The following is a 16,198-nucleotide window of genomic DNA, read 5'->3' as shown; positions in this document are numbered from 1 at the left end:
CCCTCCTCCCTATTCAAGGGCGGCTGCGCAGCGGTCGTTAAGGCGTCCGCCTCGCCGGGGCCTGACGTCGCTAGAGGACGGGAGTCGTCGCAGGACAAACCTTTCCTGGACGCTCCGGGCTGAGCTATGGGGTTGCGACAAGCGGAGGGAGCGGGCGCCCCTGCAGGCGGCGGCCTGGGTGAGGGGAGGCTTCAAGGGACTGTTGTCGAAGGTGTGAGAAGCCGGCACAGGCCTGGTCAACGCCAGCCCTACCTGGGGAACACTGCCTAAGCTGTGTCCGAGCTTCTGCAACTCGGTTGGCGTATCTACTTGGGTGCTGGGCAGCGAATTCATCCCTAGGCCGCTTGATTAGAGTCCAGATGAGCTCTGGCCGTGAATTCGGGTGGTATGGTGGACTTGGGTTCTTGCTGTGTTCAGGTGCACAGCAACTGCTGTATACACTGGGGCTGGAGCTAGCAGGACCAGCATTATGGACAAAGTTTAAAATAATAGGTTATTTTTACCTGGAACAAAAGCAGCTTTTTTTTGTACTGCAGAAATTTGGGCTTTGTGTTTGTGGAGAAAAGTCTCTGGTTCGTTAGCACGTCCCAGAAGCCAGGCTGCTCTTTTGTATGAGCACAACAAATTAACTCCTGTGCAGCTAACGCAAGGCAATCATATCTTGTGAGAAGAATAAAGGCACTGGTTGTAATACAGGCTCAGAAATAGAACAGTGAACAATCAGAGTGCCATCAATACGTTCATGGTTTGACTTGCCTCCAGATCAGCCACTATACAAATGAGAACACAAACATTAATAAAGGTCTCGTTCAATGCTTCAGGACAAGGCTACTGCCACTATAATCAACATGGGATCTTAATAATAAAAATAAGTACCATTTATTTCCCTGGTGTGTGTCACCCATGCTCAGTTCCACACCATCAGTTTCAAAATGTATGAAGGGTTCATTCTGAATCTGGGCAGAGTGCCAGGTACATGCTCTGCTAATATATATGTTTTATTAAGAGTCCTTCCTGGGTTTTAGATAGGCTGTGTAATTGCATGCTCTCTAGGGAAGCGGGACAGAAGACCACCGAGGAGAAAAGACTCATGGGGAAAACCGTGAGCAAGAAGAAAAGTAGACCTGAAGAGGGCAGAAATAAATGGTTGTGTATGGGAGAAGAACCTGCCAGGAGGAACTACTGACATGCTGGTTTACACAAGACATGAGAAAATCATGCCTCTGTTCAGCCTCTTCAGAGATGAAAAAGTCAGAGACCAAATGGAACCCTTGCAGAACTGAAGGACATCTTCAACATACAGGTAAGAGTGTTTCCAGAACGTAGAGTTGGAGCCTTTGGTTTTCTGGCCACATTGCAGAGTTCCCCAGTTCAACTTGCGGTGTATGGAAGCACGGGTCTCTCATTTTTCAACATCTGAAAATGACAAAAGAATCATGGCTGAAATGTGAATTTTTTGTGACTGCTCTGGGCAGAAGCTGCAGCAGAACATGTGATGCTATAACTCAAAATGTTGCAGAAACCCTGGGATCTCTATCCTCTTGAAATGTTGTGGCTATGTTAGCACAAACAACACCAATTGAACACGTTGTCTTTCTAATCTGCCTGCAAGAAAGTTGCTGCAAGTCTGTTTCTTGGTGCTGCTTTGTGCTGAAAACTTCACTTTTGCTTTCACATCTGTGGCAGGTGTGACAGTTCTGAGATGCCATTGCAGGTGAGAAGATGCCTCCAGCTGTTCTCTCAAGGTGCAAATAAACAAGCTGGTGTTTCTGCAGATGAGAATAACTAGGAGATGGCTTCATAAGCTGGGGGTTCATCTCACCCCACGCTTGATGGAAGGGATTGTACAGCTGCATATCTGCAACCACCCAGATGCACATCACTCCTCACTTGCATAAGGTGTGAAATGAAAGTCTAGCAAGCAGCCTGGTCTTTGGATCCTGGAAAATGCAGGGAGCTTTACAGCTTCTTCATCAGAGCGTGGGAGCTCCCATCACCCCATGCTCTGGAGATGTGTGCTGGCAGCTGTGGGAGTTGAAGCCTGGAAGGAGAGAGGTTAAATGGATGAAGAATTGTAAAAGCACACACAGATAAAGAACAAAACTGCATCCAGGGCTGTATTAGCTCCTACACAGCCCAGCTTACCCCTAGAGCTGCCAGTCATTCAGTCATATGCAGATGCACCTCCTAAAGTGGCCATGGTGCCAAAGTTGATCTTACTTTGCTTTAAGTTGTGAGAAAGTAGTATTATTACAGACACTTTAGGAACCAGATCCTAATCCTGGTAGCTAAATCTAGCCTGGTGTGTGAATTCTGAATGTAATGTGTATTATATGGGTTATTGGTAAGGTCCTAAGTGTCCTAACCTGCCTCTTTTCACAAGAGTTTTTGATTTAAAACAACCTTATTTATGAAAGATAAGGAAAAATATAAGAAACACAAAAGTAGCTCTTTCACTGCTGGTCCTCTCCTTGGTGAGGTCAGATGATAATTGTCTTGCCAAGAATACATCAGAATTGGAACTTCAGGAGAGGAAGAACCGGCTCCAGAGTCATGCCATGGGGCACCAGGAGGTGCACACTTAGAGGGAGTGAAGCTGGTGCCATCAGCCTGGCATGCAGGAGGCAGAGACAGGCAGGGTGTGCACACCAGCAGGATGAGCAGCTAGAGGCCAAAAAGCCTGCAGAACCAGACATTGAACTTGGTGTGATGGAAACTGCAAGACAGAGGGTTGTCACTGTGCATTAATCACACCATTCCTTGCCTCTGTCCCTTACAGGTGACTTTACAGCCTCATGCCTTGGCTGCTGGCTCCACAACCCCACTACTTGGGGAAATTACTCTGGATTTATGGTTTCCTTTCTCAGGCAATGCAGGGAAATAAGGTGAATTATCTGCTGCCTAAAAGGGACTTAGATTGCAGAATCACAAGGGGAAGAGACAGGGTAAGTCAAGAGATAATGCCAACATTAAAAGATAAAATGGATTAACATCTCCCTGCACACAGAAAGCTGCGTGGGTGGAGCAAGAGGTTGCAATAGCTGTTTAAAAGGGGATGAGCCAGCTGGGTATGCTTGTATTTTTCTCTTGAAAAAAAAAAGAGAAATCCATCCCAAAAGCTGAGCTTAGCTGATGCTATCCTCCAAAGTCCATGTCAGCCTGGCAGTCAGGCATGTCAGGACAGACTGACTAACAGACCCTCCTGGCTGACCTACACAGATCTATAATGCAGCTGAATTTCACCTGCAGAGTTCAGCAGGTAGTTGCAAAAATGTCCCATGAGAAATAGCTCCCAATCATGTATTTCCATTTCTATTTCAGCTTTAACAACTCTTGAGACAAATGATGCCACGCTCTGCTTGCCAAAGCAACCATTCCAGGGTGTCTGCAGGGTGACACAAACCGTGGTGGCGGGCCTGTTTAGGATCTGATTAAAGAGGTAATTCTCCCTCCCCATGCAGATGAGATCTAAGTGTGGCTTAAGTAAATTACTGAATGGCTTGTTATAGCCCTGGCTGAGTTCCCTTGCTGTGAAGGGCCTGGTTTTTTATATCCAATTTGTTTTGAAGACCAGTGTCACAGCAGCATCCTAACACCTGCATCTCTGCTTGTCTGACACTTCTCTGGAAGATGGGACCCTGGGGACCCACTGTGGATGGCTCTGAGGTGCAGGCTAAGCCCCATCAGTTTTTGATATTCATTCCCTGAAAGCTCCCCTCCCCTGACAGTGCTGGTCCATGGTTTGATCTTCAGGGACTAGCTGACTGAAAGCCAGAAGCACTCTACTCTCAGCTAAAGGATTTGTAGGAGAAACATGCTTTATTCACAGTGTGGTACAGATGAGTGTCCAGGCCTTGGGAAGGGTAACAATCCCTCTTGTTTCCACTCATGCACTTCTACCCCCATGAGTGTTTTGGCTCCTGATCTATGTCCTGGAGAGGATCTCAACCCCAACAGCTACCTCCCTGCTCCCCCACATGGCAGAACGAGCTCTGCCTTTCAGTTTATCATGTGTATAGGACATTTTCCTATGGAGTTTAAAATCACTTCTAGCACTCTGTGAGCTTTTGCCCCATCTCTTGGGATTTTTCCTTTCTCCCCCCAAGCAGGACTGGCCCGAGAGTCTTGGTTAGTAGCTTCTGTCCTTCTGCCCTGCACAACCATTCAATCTACTAATGCCATGCTTCAGCTTCTTGGGCATTGCCCAAGTTTTGCCATAAACTCAGTATCACAGTATCGCTAAGGTTGGAAGAAACCTCGAGGGTCATCGAGTCCAACCTGTCACCACAGGCTGTGGTGTATGCCGGGGGAATGGGAACTGTTCGTGTGAGACACCCACATTGCCATGCTGTCAGAACAAAGGACGCTCTGGAGTGTGGCCTTACAACGGTGGTCCTTCGCACAGGTCATTTTAGAGTGCAAAACCCCCGCGGTGCTGCAGGAAAGCTCATGTGCCCCAAAGGCAGCGACAGAAACTTCCCTCTCATGTAGCTAAGCGATGCTGGGGACGCGGTGGAGCCGGGCAGGCGGCGTTCGCAGTGCCACAGCTCCGCGGTAGCAGCCGCCAGCACAGCCGGCCGCCCGTCCCCGGCTCGGGGTCCCCGGCCAGCCTCCCCATCGCCGCCAGCGGGCGTGCCCCAGCCATAGCAGCCCGGCGGCGGAGGGATGCCGGGGCGCGGTGCCCGGGCTAGGCCGCCGCCCGGGGGCGGAACGCTCCGCACGCGGCCGCGCGTTCCGGGGGAAGGAGCCGCGCGCGGGACACCGGCGCCGCCATCATGGCGGCCTGAGGCGCGGCGGGCACGGTGCCGGGAGCCGCAGGGCGGGAGGCCGGGCAGAGAGGCCGTGAGCGGAAAGGTAACGCTGGGGCAGGGAGCGGCGTCCCGCCCGCCCCCGCTCCGCGCACGGACCCTTTGCTCTCCCAGCTCCGCGGCTGCGTCCCGGCGCTACCAGGCATGCGGCTCCCCACACCATGAGAGGCGAACGGGGACCGGGGAGGTGGTGAGGGGCGACAGGGCCTCGCGGCGGGACCCAGAGGAAATCCCCACCTGCGGCAGGGCTCGGTCCGCCCAGTGGGGCACGGGCTGCCAGCCCGGCGGGCCACAGGGTCCTGCCGGGGGTCTGTGGGGCGGGAGGGCCGAGGGGCCTGGCTGCCTCCGTGCTCTGCAGCCTGCCTCCCGCCTCTGGGGTTTGTGCGCCGCTGCCTGCCGTGAAACCCTTCCAGGCACCTTTGGAAGGCTGCAGCAAGGCATGGCGGGGGGAGAAGCCCTGTTTGTCCCCTTGAGGGGTTAGTAGAGCTTTTGGGTAAGCTCTTTTAAAGTGTTCTTTATTTATGTTTCAGTCACTCCTCACCAGGGTGAGTCGGTTGTGGAAAGAACAGCGAAGTGGCCCTGGTGACACGGTTGTGCAGATGGGTTGCAATAGCAATTCAGTTGTCTGAACGCTAACTTGGAAAGGGGCAAAGAACTGACGTTCCTTTCTTAGCAGGGCATGGATAATGCCAGCCTCATACACCAGCATATCTCTTGATTACCTGAGAGGGAAGGCAATAATTAAGAAACTCTGAAATCTGGTTCTTGTTCCCAGCTAAGTTACTTCACGTGAAAATTGCCTGTCTCGTGTGTCTGCTTCTTATCTGTGACCATGGGAATTAGTACTGATGCTTAGGTGCATTAGGATGCCACACTGAGCGTTGCTGTATTTATTATTCAAACCCGAGGTGCTGTTCAGCCAGGCTGCATGCATGTCCCTCATGAAAAGAATCCCAAGAGACTTTACACTAAGAACCAAGAAGTTTTTGTGTGGAGAATGCAAAGGAATGCCTGCTCAGGTTGGGACCATTTGTTGCCTGCAGGTGGAATGGAATGGAGTAAAGTGTATTTTTAGAAGTTGACTAATGAAGGAAGCTGGCTGTGTTTCCTTCACAAGTATTAATTGGGTTAGGCCTGGTCGAATGGTGCAATCACCTGTGTGACTGTACCAATCCCACAAGGACAGATGCAGTCTCGCAGAATGAGACAAGTTTTATGGTGGCTGGTTTTCTTCACCAGGGTAAAGTTGCCTGCTTAGACTTGAGGATGAACCCATACAAACTTAACACAAAAAAACCATTATCTGTTAAGTTTTCTCTGTTTGATGTCTGAGTAACATTTGGAAGTTTTTCCTTAGTTGTTTGTAAGCAAACAACTTATTTTGTTGAACTTGTTAATAAACAGTGTTTTACATTTCAAAAGCAACATTTTGGTGCTGGGAGACAATGTGCACACCAGAAATGTCAGGCAACCACTGAAGACAAAGACCTCTCTTTACAAGGAATTAAATAGAGCCATTGTAGAGAGGGTATTTTTATCACATAAGCTTTCCAGTTAACCCAAAACTAACTCTACAATGTAGACTGGTAAGCTACTTACAGGCCATAGTTCCTTTTGCCTTTTAGGCTCAGAAAGCAACAGTAATTATTTATGCATGCTTTATCTATAGCCAGTGTCAAAGGAAAAGGTACAATGTACAGGCCTACAATGTGGATCAATTCTTCACAGGTAATTAAGTTAGTTGTTGCTTTAAAGCAGTGTAATGAGGAAGAAGGAGGTCTTAGCTGGCCTGTAATAGACATAATAACAAATGTCTTTGCAGTTGGCATTATTTGGCAGCATCAGTAGAGGCCTGAAACCAACTCCTTTCTTCTTAGCAGGAGCAGATCTTTTTAGGGAACTGACTAAACAGTCTGCAGGAATTTTGCTGAGATACTGTGTAAATAATTTTTGTTCCCTAGATAAATCTGCATTCAAAGCTGCTGGGTTCCTTGCCTGCCCTCTGAATACAGAAAAAAGCCCTGTCTCTGCTGACTGGAAATATTATTATGCTGGGCATACCTTCTGATCCACTGCCAGACAGTACCCAGCAGAGGAGAAAAGATGTATTAATATCATGTTCTTTTATTGACAGATTGAAAACCTAGAATGGCAGGAGAACAGAAACCGTCCTGCAATCTTTTAGAGCAGTTTATTTTGCTAGCCAAAGGTACAAGTGGCTCTGCTCTGACTGCTCTTATAAATCAAGTGTTGGAGGCTCCTGGGGTTTATGTCTTTGGAGAGCTATTGGAGTTAACAAACGTGCAAGAGGTAAGAGATGAGTTTCTATCCTAATGCCCCTTCTGCACTCCCAGTGTAAAGGGTCCCCAGAAGTTTCCACAGCCAGCCTGTGTATGAAATTTCTCTGCCAGGAAGGGCCTGCTGCAATTTACCTTCTGAGATGTTTGTGTATGAGAGATTGAGATTGCATTTGCTTGTATATATTAGATATTAAAAGGTACCTATATAAAACTTTGCTCCCCTAATGCAGTTGCTAGTACAGCAAAAACCTGGCAGCAGCAGTACAGTAACAATTTTAAGAAGGCACCTTCCCAGCCAAGAACAAAAAAATTCCCTTTCAACTCCTTCACTGTTCTGGACAGCACAACTTCAATGCTCTCCAAAAGTGTTTGTGAACAGATGTCTAGTGTAGCAGGCCTGGGTGGCAACCACATCCAAACCACTGCAAACCAGGGTGGAAAGTAAGTTCCAGAGCTTTTACTGAGTATGTCTCAGTATGTCTCACCAGCAATCCGCTCTGCTACAATGATGGAATTGAGGCTGAGTGTCTCTGCAGCTCTGGTAGTGAGGCATACAGCAAGTCTGGCTTTCCAGACAGCCTCTTAGATAAGCCAAAAAAATAAATCTCTGGTTATTCAGCATCAGCTTGCCAGTGTGGTTTTTTTTTCCTGTGTCTGTGTGCAGCAAATGGTATCCAAAAACCACACTTGATAAAAACCACTGCTTGATGCTGCAATTATTGTCATGAAGTGTTTGCATGTGAGATGGGTGCTGTTGCTTTCAAATGGATTCACAGTCTTCTAGCTTGCTTTACCTTGAAGTTTTTGTGGCTCTACAGATAAATTGTCTTAGGCTGACACGGATGCTTAACCAAGCACCATTGCCTGCTTGCTTGTTACATGGTGAGAGGAGCTGGCCCAGTAGGATGTCAGCTGAAATCAGGAGTCACTTTTTTCTTTCACCTCCTAAGGGGTCACACAGAGCAGTTGACAGTCCAAAATGTGGCTAAGTTCTGGGGCATAGAAATGGCTGGATTACCATGACTGAAGCTTCTGAAACTTGCTGCTGCTCATGAGGCCCATGAAGGTCCAGCTCTTTAAAACTGGGACATCATTGCTTTTCTTGTTATTGTTTTGTGTACACTTAAAACATTCTCTGGAGAAGTTGCCTACTAGGGGACATGTTGGCTGTTACCATGTTACATGGGGCTTCTTTTGTTTTCTTTCCATTCAGCTTGCTGAAGGGTCTAATGCTGCTTATTTCCAGTTGCTGAACCTGTTTGCGTACGGAACATACCCAGACTACGTAGGTAAGAGACTGCTGCCTGTTTGCAGACTACAGTGGGTTGCCCTTTTGAATTGTCAGAGGCACCTCTTTGCTTTCTGTGGTTTCTGGTGTCGTGTGGCAGGGTCAAAATGTCCAAGAACAGAACCTGTGTGGGAGGAGAATTGTTCACAGGTGATCTCTGGGTCATATGTTCTTGTTTTTAATTACTGCAATGGGAAGGAAGGGCTGGAGGCTGTGGTTCCGACTGGACTGCAGCACTGGTTTGTATTGGTCTGTAGCAGTATTCATTGATATTTGCAGGCTGCTTACCTCTGCAGAGTGCAGTTTCAGACATCTGTTTGAAATTTAGATTGCATCGGTTGTGGGAGCTGCAGAAAACTTAGGCAAAATTGTTCTGCATTACTTATTTAAAGAAATTATAAAAGAATAACCTTTTATTCTGTGACGACACTGCTGAAAGAAAAGGAAGCATTCCTTAGCTAGAATACAAATGGAAATGACTGCTTTTATACAGCTTCAGAAGGACTATGTGTGAATCACTTTGGTATATGTCGAGGTGTGCTTTTTATCTCTGGTGCTTATGCTCCCATTCTGCTACAATTTAATACTTCATTTGTGGGTGGCAACCTAATCCAGACCATTACAGAGTGTGACAAATAATTCTGTCACAGTGCTGGCTATCACTGTGGTGGATGAGATGTCTAATTCCTGTAAGGAGAAGTTGCATCTCTAAGTGCAAGGGCTGGAAATTTCAGTGGTTGTGGAGTAACACGAGCCACATGAATTCTGTGATGGGTTTGCTGCGCATGGGTCTTGTGTCCCAGCATGTGACAGCAGAGTCTGATCTTCCTTTTCTAGTGAAGAAAGAGGGAAAAGTAGTCCAAAGGTAGAGCATTAAGTATGGTGGGGTGGATAGGAGAACTGCAGTGGCCCTGAAACATTAATTTCCATTAAAGCAGGTATTCTAAAGAGTTTCTTTGCATTTGAAAGCTGCCTGTTTTCTTCCTATTTTTAAATATTCATGAGGCACATGAATACAATACAATCACAGTGAAGCCATTTTAAGATTAATAATTTCTCCCCTCTTCCTCAGCCTGGTACTGTCAATTCTAAATTTACTTTACACTTTCAGTTCTAAATTGTGCAGCTCTTCAGAGGAATAAGACCAGCTGTCCTTACAGCCAGATTAGCAGAGGAAGAAGATTTTATTCTGTCAGCTCACTAATGAAATAAAAATGACTTGGGGGGTAAAATAAAGCATTGACCAACTGTTTTGGCAGGACATCACTTGTGTAGATGTGAATTGTATTCTAATTCCAAACCCAGAATTACTGAGGAAGCAGAGAATAATGGAATGGCCAACTTGGGTTTTAACTTTTCCCCTCTCTCCCTGGGTGTGTGCTAATCTGTCATCATCATCAGCTCGCTCTACTCACCAGCACCCACTGTAGCTGGAGTTGTTCAGCCTCTCAGAATGTAGTGTTCTGTAGCCTGGATTGTATAATCCTTGCAGGAAAGCCCTGAATCTTGTCTTTTTTAACATTAACAGCAAACAAAGATAACCTCCCTGAATTAACAGTGACTCAGAAGAACAAGCTGAAACACTTGACGATTGTAAGCCTGGCTTCCAGAATGAAGGTAAGTACACTGTGTGTGAGAGTAGTTGTCTTTCTGGTTTGGAAAATGGCATTAGTTCCATAGCACTGAAGTTGTGTGGCACTGCATGAATGAGTACTCACAAAAAGTCCTGCAACTAGGCAGGGACCAGTAATGCACAGCCTTGTCTTGTGGTGCATTTGGAACGTTAACCTAGTGGACTTCCACAGATGAGATGTGAGGGTGTCTGAACTGACATGAGAATGAGCCAGGAAGGGCTGGGAAACTTTGTATGGCTTCTTTCATTGCTGGAGCTGGAAAATGATTCTTAAAAACACTGACTTTTTGTTCAAGATGAAAATAGGCAACGTTCTTAATTTTGTATATAATCCCATTAACGTTTTTTCCTCCAGAATATGCTATGCCAAAGCTTCAGGAGTTACTGAAGCTGTGGCAGTGTTGGTTCTGCCACGACCAGTCACTGCAGGCCGAAAAGTCTAGGATACAATAAACTTTTGGGTCCTGACCTTCTGAGACTTAGCTGTTTATTTTGGCTCTAGGACTGTTAACTTATTCTTGAACTTGCTGTTTTTAGTGCATTCCCTATTCTGTGTTGCTGAAGGACCTGGATATGAGGAATCTGAGAGAGCTGGAAGATCTGATTATTGAAGCAGTTTATACAGATATTATCCAGGGGAAGCTGGATCAACGAAACCAGGTGCTAGAGGTGGACTTTTGTATCGGCAGAGACATTCAGAAGAAGGACATTAGTAACATTGTCAAAACACTCCAGGAATGGTGAGGCAGTCTCTCCACCTTCCTTGTTCCTTGTACATAGCTTGTTTTGATTTCCAGCCCCTACCCCACTTATTCTTTACCATTTCAGGTGCTAGCTCAATTCCACTATGTTCTTTTAATTAGGAATCACATACCATAAGCAGGCACTTGGAGGAGGAGTCTGCTGGGGAAGTTTCCAAAGATCCCATCTGAGATTCAATTTGTGTTACATATCAAGTCAAACTGTACTAGATCGTGAGATTCTGCCTTTTCTGTAGTTTTTACATGACAGAACTCTAGTGAGCAGTTAAGGCCTTTTCAAACTCATGTGCCAACCTGATCTTGTGGTGGGAGCTACTCCCCTTTCTGCTGTTGCACTTGATAATCAAAACAGAGCTGTCCTTCATGGGCAAAGTCCAGAGAGTCAGTTCTTTGGAGAGGATGTCTCTTCAGGTTTGAAGTTTTGGTTGCCTTTGTTTGCCTTCTTTTTGTTCCTGAAAATGCAGCCTGCAGACAACCATACTGGGGCTGTGGCACTATTTTTCTGTACCTTTGCCAGGAAGATGCTCCTCATGTTTTCTGTAAGATTCTCCTAAAGAAATTTCCCTGTAGACTGTGGAGCCTGTGGCAGGTTCTGAGCTGACTGGGAATTGCTTCCTAGTCACTGTGGTAATGAGTGTATGAAAAGTAATTAAACTGTTGGGCAAATACACTGTCCTGAGGTGGGGACAGGTTTTTTGCTTCTCCAACTCCATCAATCCTGTCACAGCAGGAGGGCTGTGGCAGCTTCCAGAATCTTACAGCACTGTTTGGAAGGTAACAGTAAACCCTCTGCCAACTCCCTTTCTGTCTTCTCCAGTTATGAGTTCTGTGTTGGAGGAGTGCTCTTGTCTTCTGAACATTTAACATGCAAGGTGATTCTCTCTCTGACTTTTTGGTTTACTTTTAAAATCATTCTTTTGAAAAACTCCCTGCAATTCAGCTTGAAAAGGAAGTTGTAAGTACATTGAACCTGCACTTGCTTTCTGACAGTTAGAGTAGCATGGACTCCAAAGAATGCTGTGAAATATACAAGTAAGCTGCAAAGCTTTATCTTGCCAGCTTTTTGGAACTCTTAATCTTTAAGCAGGAGGTATAAATTTAATAATCTCCTAAATGTTTAGGGGAGCATGGCATTCCAGATTGCCTGATTAAGCTGCTCCAGTGAGGACTTCTAAACACTGCTGGTTTGTATCTTGCAGGTGTGACGGTTGTGAGTCAGTTCTTTTGGGAATTGAGCAGCAAGTCCTTAGAGCCAACCAATACAAAGAGAACCATCACCGAACTCAACAGCAGGTAGAGATGGAGGTGGGTACAGAGTCACTTCAGGCTGCTCTATGCTCTTTGGTAAATGTTTGTTTGCTGAAGAAAATAATCCAGTAACACCTGGTTAATGGTCATGGCTTCTCTGAAGCAGGCTACCAATCATGCAAATCAGTTGTGGTGGTTTAGGGTAAGAAGAAAACACATCTGTTTTCACCTGCTGATAACACCACAAATACCAAATTTGCCCCACACTGAGTAGGTTGGAACTTGTCTTTATACATTTTTATAACTTTAGGCTAGGTGGCTGCACCAGTTACTGGTTTCCTGAATTGACTTTTCAGAAGTGTGCGTTTAACAGAGAGCTTTGATGCAGTTCTGTTCCTTCTGTATGAGGCAGGCAGGAAGGAAAAAACAGTTGTCTTTGTTTTATAAACCTCAAAGTACCACTAACAAAACGGACTCAGGTCTCATTGCTTCTGCAAAAAGTGCCCTCAGTAGCTTCCTTCGAGAGGTCAAGATAAGCCCCCGGACAGGGCTCCTGCAGGCACTCCAGCAGCGTGGGCTGGGAGTGCTGCTGCCGCTGTGCCATGTGCAGCTGGGCAGTAGATGGCAGCACTGGTACGCGATTTCAGCCCCTGCTGATGTGTATTTACTTGTGAGAACAAATCTTGGCTAATACAGCTGTAAAGGTGAAAATGGTCCTCCCGAGACACTTGCTCAGGGTTTATTTCTTGCAGAGTGCTGCATCCCTGCAGGTTTCCTTTTGCCTTCTGAAGTGGCATATACCCGGCAGCTTGATTGGCATCTGTAGTCCATTTGATTTGCCAGATGCCTTTGGCCTGGAGTTGGCACACTCAAAACTTGTTTTGGGCTGTGTTTGTTTTTCTTCTTTTTTCTAAGGTTTGTTCATTGTATTTCTGGTAATCCCTACAGGGTTCCAGGGAACAGAGTATGGTGCCTGGTGCTGTCTCTGCTTTTCAGCCAGAGCAGCAGAAGCAGTGCTGCTGCCTCCCACTAAACCAGTTTCTGTTCCTGCTTCTAACAAATAGCTGTGGCTCAGCCAGCAAGGCCAAAAGGCATTTTTCCCTTTTAAAATGCTGTCCCAAGTCCTGTTTCTTTCACTCTCCTTTGTCTTTCCTGCTTCTTGGCCAACAGAATGGTAGGATGGCTGCCTTCTGCACTAAGGCAGGAGCAGGTCCCTCTCTCCAGGCAGAAATGTGAGACAATATTGTGCCACTGTCTATTAGTAATAAAAAAAGTATTCTCTAGTTATTCTGTGTTGGACCTAGAATGGAAATACTAACAATTCTGGCTGTAAGCGAGGTTTGAAACATTACCTTTAATGAACTCAAGGGCAGAGCACTTTTCTGGGGGGAGAGTTTACTTTATAATCTCCACTCTGTGCTCCAGGGGCTTTTCAGTATGTCTGTCACCAGGGCTTCTGCTGCAAGGGGAGGAAGAAGCAGGTGTTGATTCACTCTCTCTTCTTGGCCAGGTCACAAACATAAAGAAAACATTAAAAGCTACAGCCTCATCGTCGGCACAGGAGATGGAACAGCAGCTGGTAGAGCGAGAGTGCCCTCCGCACACAGAACAAAGGCAGCCCACAAAGAAGATGTCCAAAGTCAAAGGGCTGGTCTCCAGCCGTCACTAGAACATACCATCCAAATGTCATTCAGCTAGGAATGACAACAGGAGGAGCGAAAAAAGGGCCTGTGTCTCCTTTTTCAGTGGGTTCTGGGCCAGTCACTTCCAGGCTGGCAAATAAAAGCCCTGTCTGAATACAGCTCCCAGTTAGCAGCACCTGGCTAAGTTACACTGTGCAGCCCCTATGAATTCCCAGGGTGTCCCTATTCTGGCCCTGTATAGAGGGACTAACCAAAAGGGGCAGCAAAAACAAACAAACAAAAACCCAATAATCTGTGGACAGTTTTGCTCCCTCCCAGCCAGTCTCATTGCTGCTTAACCTTGAGGAAGCTGCTGTACTACATCGGATCTTGGCAGAACTTCTGTAGTAAGCGTCTGAATCCCAGGGTTGAAGTGTGGCTACCAAAGCCAGGCTGGGAGTGAGGAAGCCATCAACACAGATCTTTTCATTCCCAAAGGGAGCGCAGAAAGGTTTCTAGGCCAGGAACTGCTTTACATGGAAGTCTTCAGCCTTTCCACTGCCCCTGTCTATTTTAAACTGGGGTGAAATTCACACTACCTCGCTCTGTGAAGATGAGATTCAGTGCTGGGCTGTTTACTTAACTGTCTTGTTTACTGCCCTTACTAAGCCCTTTAATCTCTCACAGATTTAAAGCACTGTTCTGCATCTCTGAGGCACCAATACAATAAGGAGGAAGCAGGCTGCTCTTTCAAGCCTTCCTTCTTGCAGGTGGCTAGTTAGGGGCATACTAGAAACTGTTCCTTTTGAATGTGAAGAGACCTCCCAGAGCTGCTTGTGAGTTGTTTCCCCCATTGATACCTTCAAAGGGCAAGGCATTCCCTCTTCCTCGGATGCTAACGACAGTGGGCTGCGTGGGAGAAGAGCCCCTTTGCCACCATGGCAGGCTGGTGGCCCAGGACCCACTGGCAGGGGTCACAGCAGCATCCCCTTGCTGAAGCAATGGACTTGACTAGTCTTTCTGAATTTTGAACACTTTCAGGTTGTATTTTCCTCCTTCTTTTTGTGTTTTGGTTTTTTTTTGTACATTGTTGTGATTCTAAAGCATTTCAGCCTTTGTTTTGTGGGGTTGGTTTTTGTTTTGTTTTGTTTCTGGTTTTTCATTTGTTACAGACTAACTTCAGGTGATTTGCACCTAGTTTGGCAAGGTGTGGGGCTTTTTTGTTAAGGGGGAGGATGGGGCTGGCATTGAAACCACAATTCCCAAAAAAAAAAAAGCACATTTTAGAAAAAAAAATTAAAAATGTTGATTTAATGTCAGAGTCTGGAGTCTTGGCTTTGAGGCTGCTTTAGGCTTGTGGCCCAACAGCACTTGTTCACTTGAGCGTTTCCTTGATTACCTTCCATTGTCAGGTCTGGCTAAACTCCCTGGTGCATCCAGGAGGCAGGGAAGTGGCTTTCCCGTTCTGCCTGTGGTTTGTCCTTGTCCAGTTTGCTCAGAAGGATCAGCTGAGCCAAATGCTCTGAGCCTAAACACCTTTGATGCCTGATTATGGAAGGTTTGCAGTTGTGCTCTGTCTCAGGCCAGTTGATTTCCTTCCTACGAGTCTAGCAGAGGACTTACTGCCGCGTGGTTTGGCCGCGGCGTTTCACTCCGTGCTGTAAAGAGAAGGGCTCTCTGTGTGCGGGCAGGGGAGCTGTTTAAGCAGAGGACTGTGACAATGCTCCAGACCTGCAGCCAGCTGTCACCTGCACTTGCTTGTGCAATGCACGTGCCTTTCTCTTATTGCTACCAGAATTCTCTGCCGTCTGTGTGCTTCCAGTCTTCAGTCGGAAGACTGGTTGTACACTTGTGAAAGTAAATCTCTCTTCTCCTGCAGTGCAGGCATGCCAGCTATTAATCTTGAATGGTAGATCTCAATACCTCCCATCCAGTTGCCTCTGGATCACATCTCTTGATTTCCAATTCTTTGCCATCTCTCTCTCTCCCCCTAGAAATGCTAGGGGAAAAAAAAGTAATTCTAAGGAAGGATGTTAAGTGAATAAGCCCAGAGCTCAAAGCCTTCCCCTGTGTCTCAAGGGAACTGTTTCCCAAGCAGTGACAGCACTGGTTTCTGTGCTAGCATCTCCCTGTGTTTAGCTGACAGCTGCTCAGGAGGTGTAGGTGGACTCTGTGTACCCAGGTCTAATAGATCTGTGTGGTGGAGATGAACCAAGGCTGTTCCTGGTCTGTGTGGGCAGCTGCACTGTACTGGTCATCCAGTTCCTGACTGGATTTGACTAGTGACAAGAGGGTGTGTGATCCTCACTGGCTGTTTCCTTTCCTTCCCATTTTCAATACCAGTCTTGCAAAGAGGCAAGATGAATACAAATGCCTTTGGAAATCATTTTAGCTCCTCAGCAAGCTACAATCTGCTGGGAAAATAGATGTGAATTTGGCATCCTTGGTGTTTATTCCCTGCCAGTCACAGAAGTCACATCGGTTTGCTGAAGCTTCATCAGTGTAGTGCAAGTTCTTGAGCTGTTCTTACGTTTTTGC

General features: G+C 46.6%; 1 protein-coding gene across 5 annotated transcripts; it reads left to right on the top strand.

Annotated features, from left to right (window-relative positions):
* Positions 1–49: 49 nt before the first annotated feature.
* COPS7B (COP9 signalosome subunit 7B) lies at positions 50–15,200 on the top strand. 5 transcript variants are annotated; one of them, XM_068163908.1, is made up of 10 exons: positions 50–178; positions 1,054–1,303; positions 2,780–2,945; positions 3,322–3,439; positions 6,943–7,118; positions 8,322–8,397; positions 9,925–10,013; positions 10,567–10,769; positions 11,990–12,095; positions 13,549–15,200. In XM_068163908.1, the coding sequence occupies exons 5-10, from the start codon at positions 6,957–6,959 to the stop codon at positions 13,705–13,707; spliced, it is 795 nt and encodes a 264-aa protein (XP_068020009.1). In that variant the 5' UTR covers positions 50–178; positions 1,054–1,303; positions 2,780–2,945; positions 3,322–3,439; positions 6,943–6,956; the 3' UTR covers positions 13,708–15,200. The 5 variants fall into 5 exon arrangements, with proteins under 5 accessions (XP_068020009.1, XP_068020008.1, XP_068020007.1 ...); XM_068163907.1 differs by lacking the exon at positions 2,780–2,945 and having other exon boundaries at positions 50–1,303; XM_068163906.1 differs by lacking the exons at positions 50–178; positions 1,054–1,303; positions 2,780–2,945; positions 3,322–3,439 and adding an exon at positions 4,737–4,854.
* The last annotated feature ends 998 nt before the right edge of the window (positions 15,201–16,198 follow it).

The sequence above is a fragment of the Melanerpes formicivorus genome, unplaced genomic scaffold (genome assembly GCF_026170545.1).
Source record: "Melanerpes formicivorus ecotype bairdi unplaced genomic scaffold, bMelFor1.0.p_v2 SCAF_76, whole genome shotgun sequence".
Lineage (NCBI taxonomy): Eukaryota > Metazoa > Chordata > Aves > Piciformes > Picidae > Melanerpes > Melanerpes formicivorus.
Note: the sequence above shows the minus strand (reverse complement) of the source record. Positions and strands in the feature narration are given on the sequence as shown.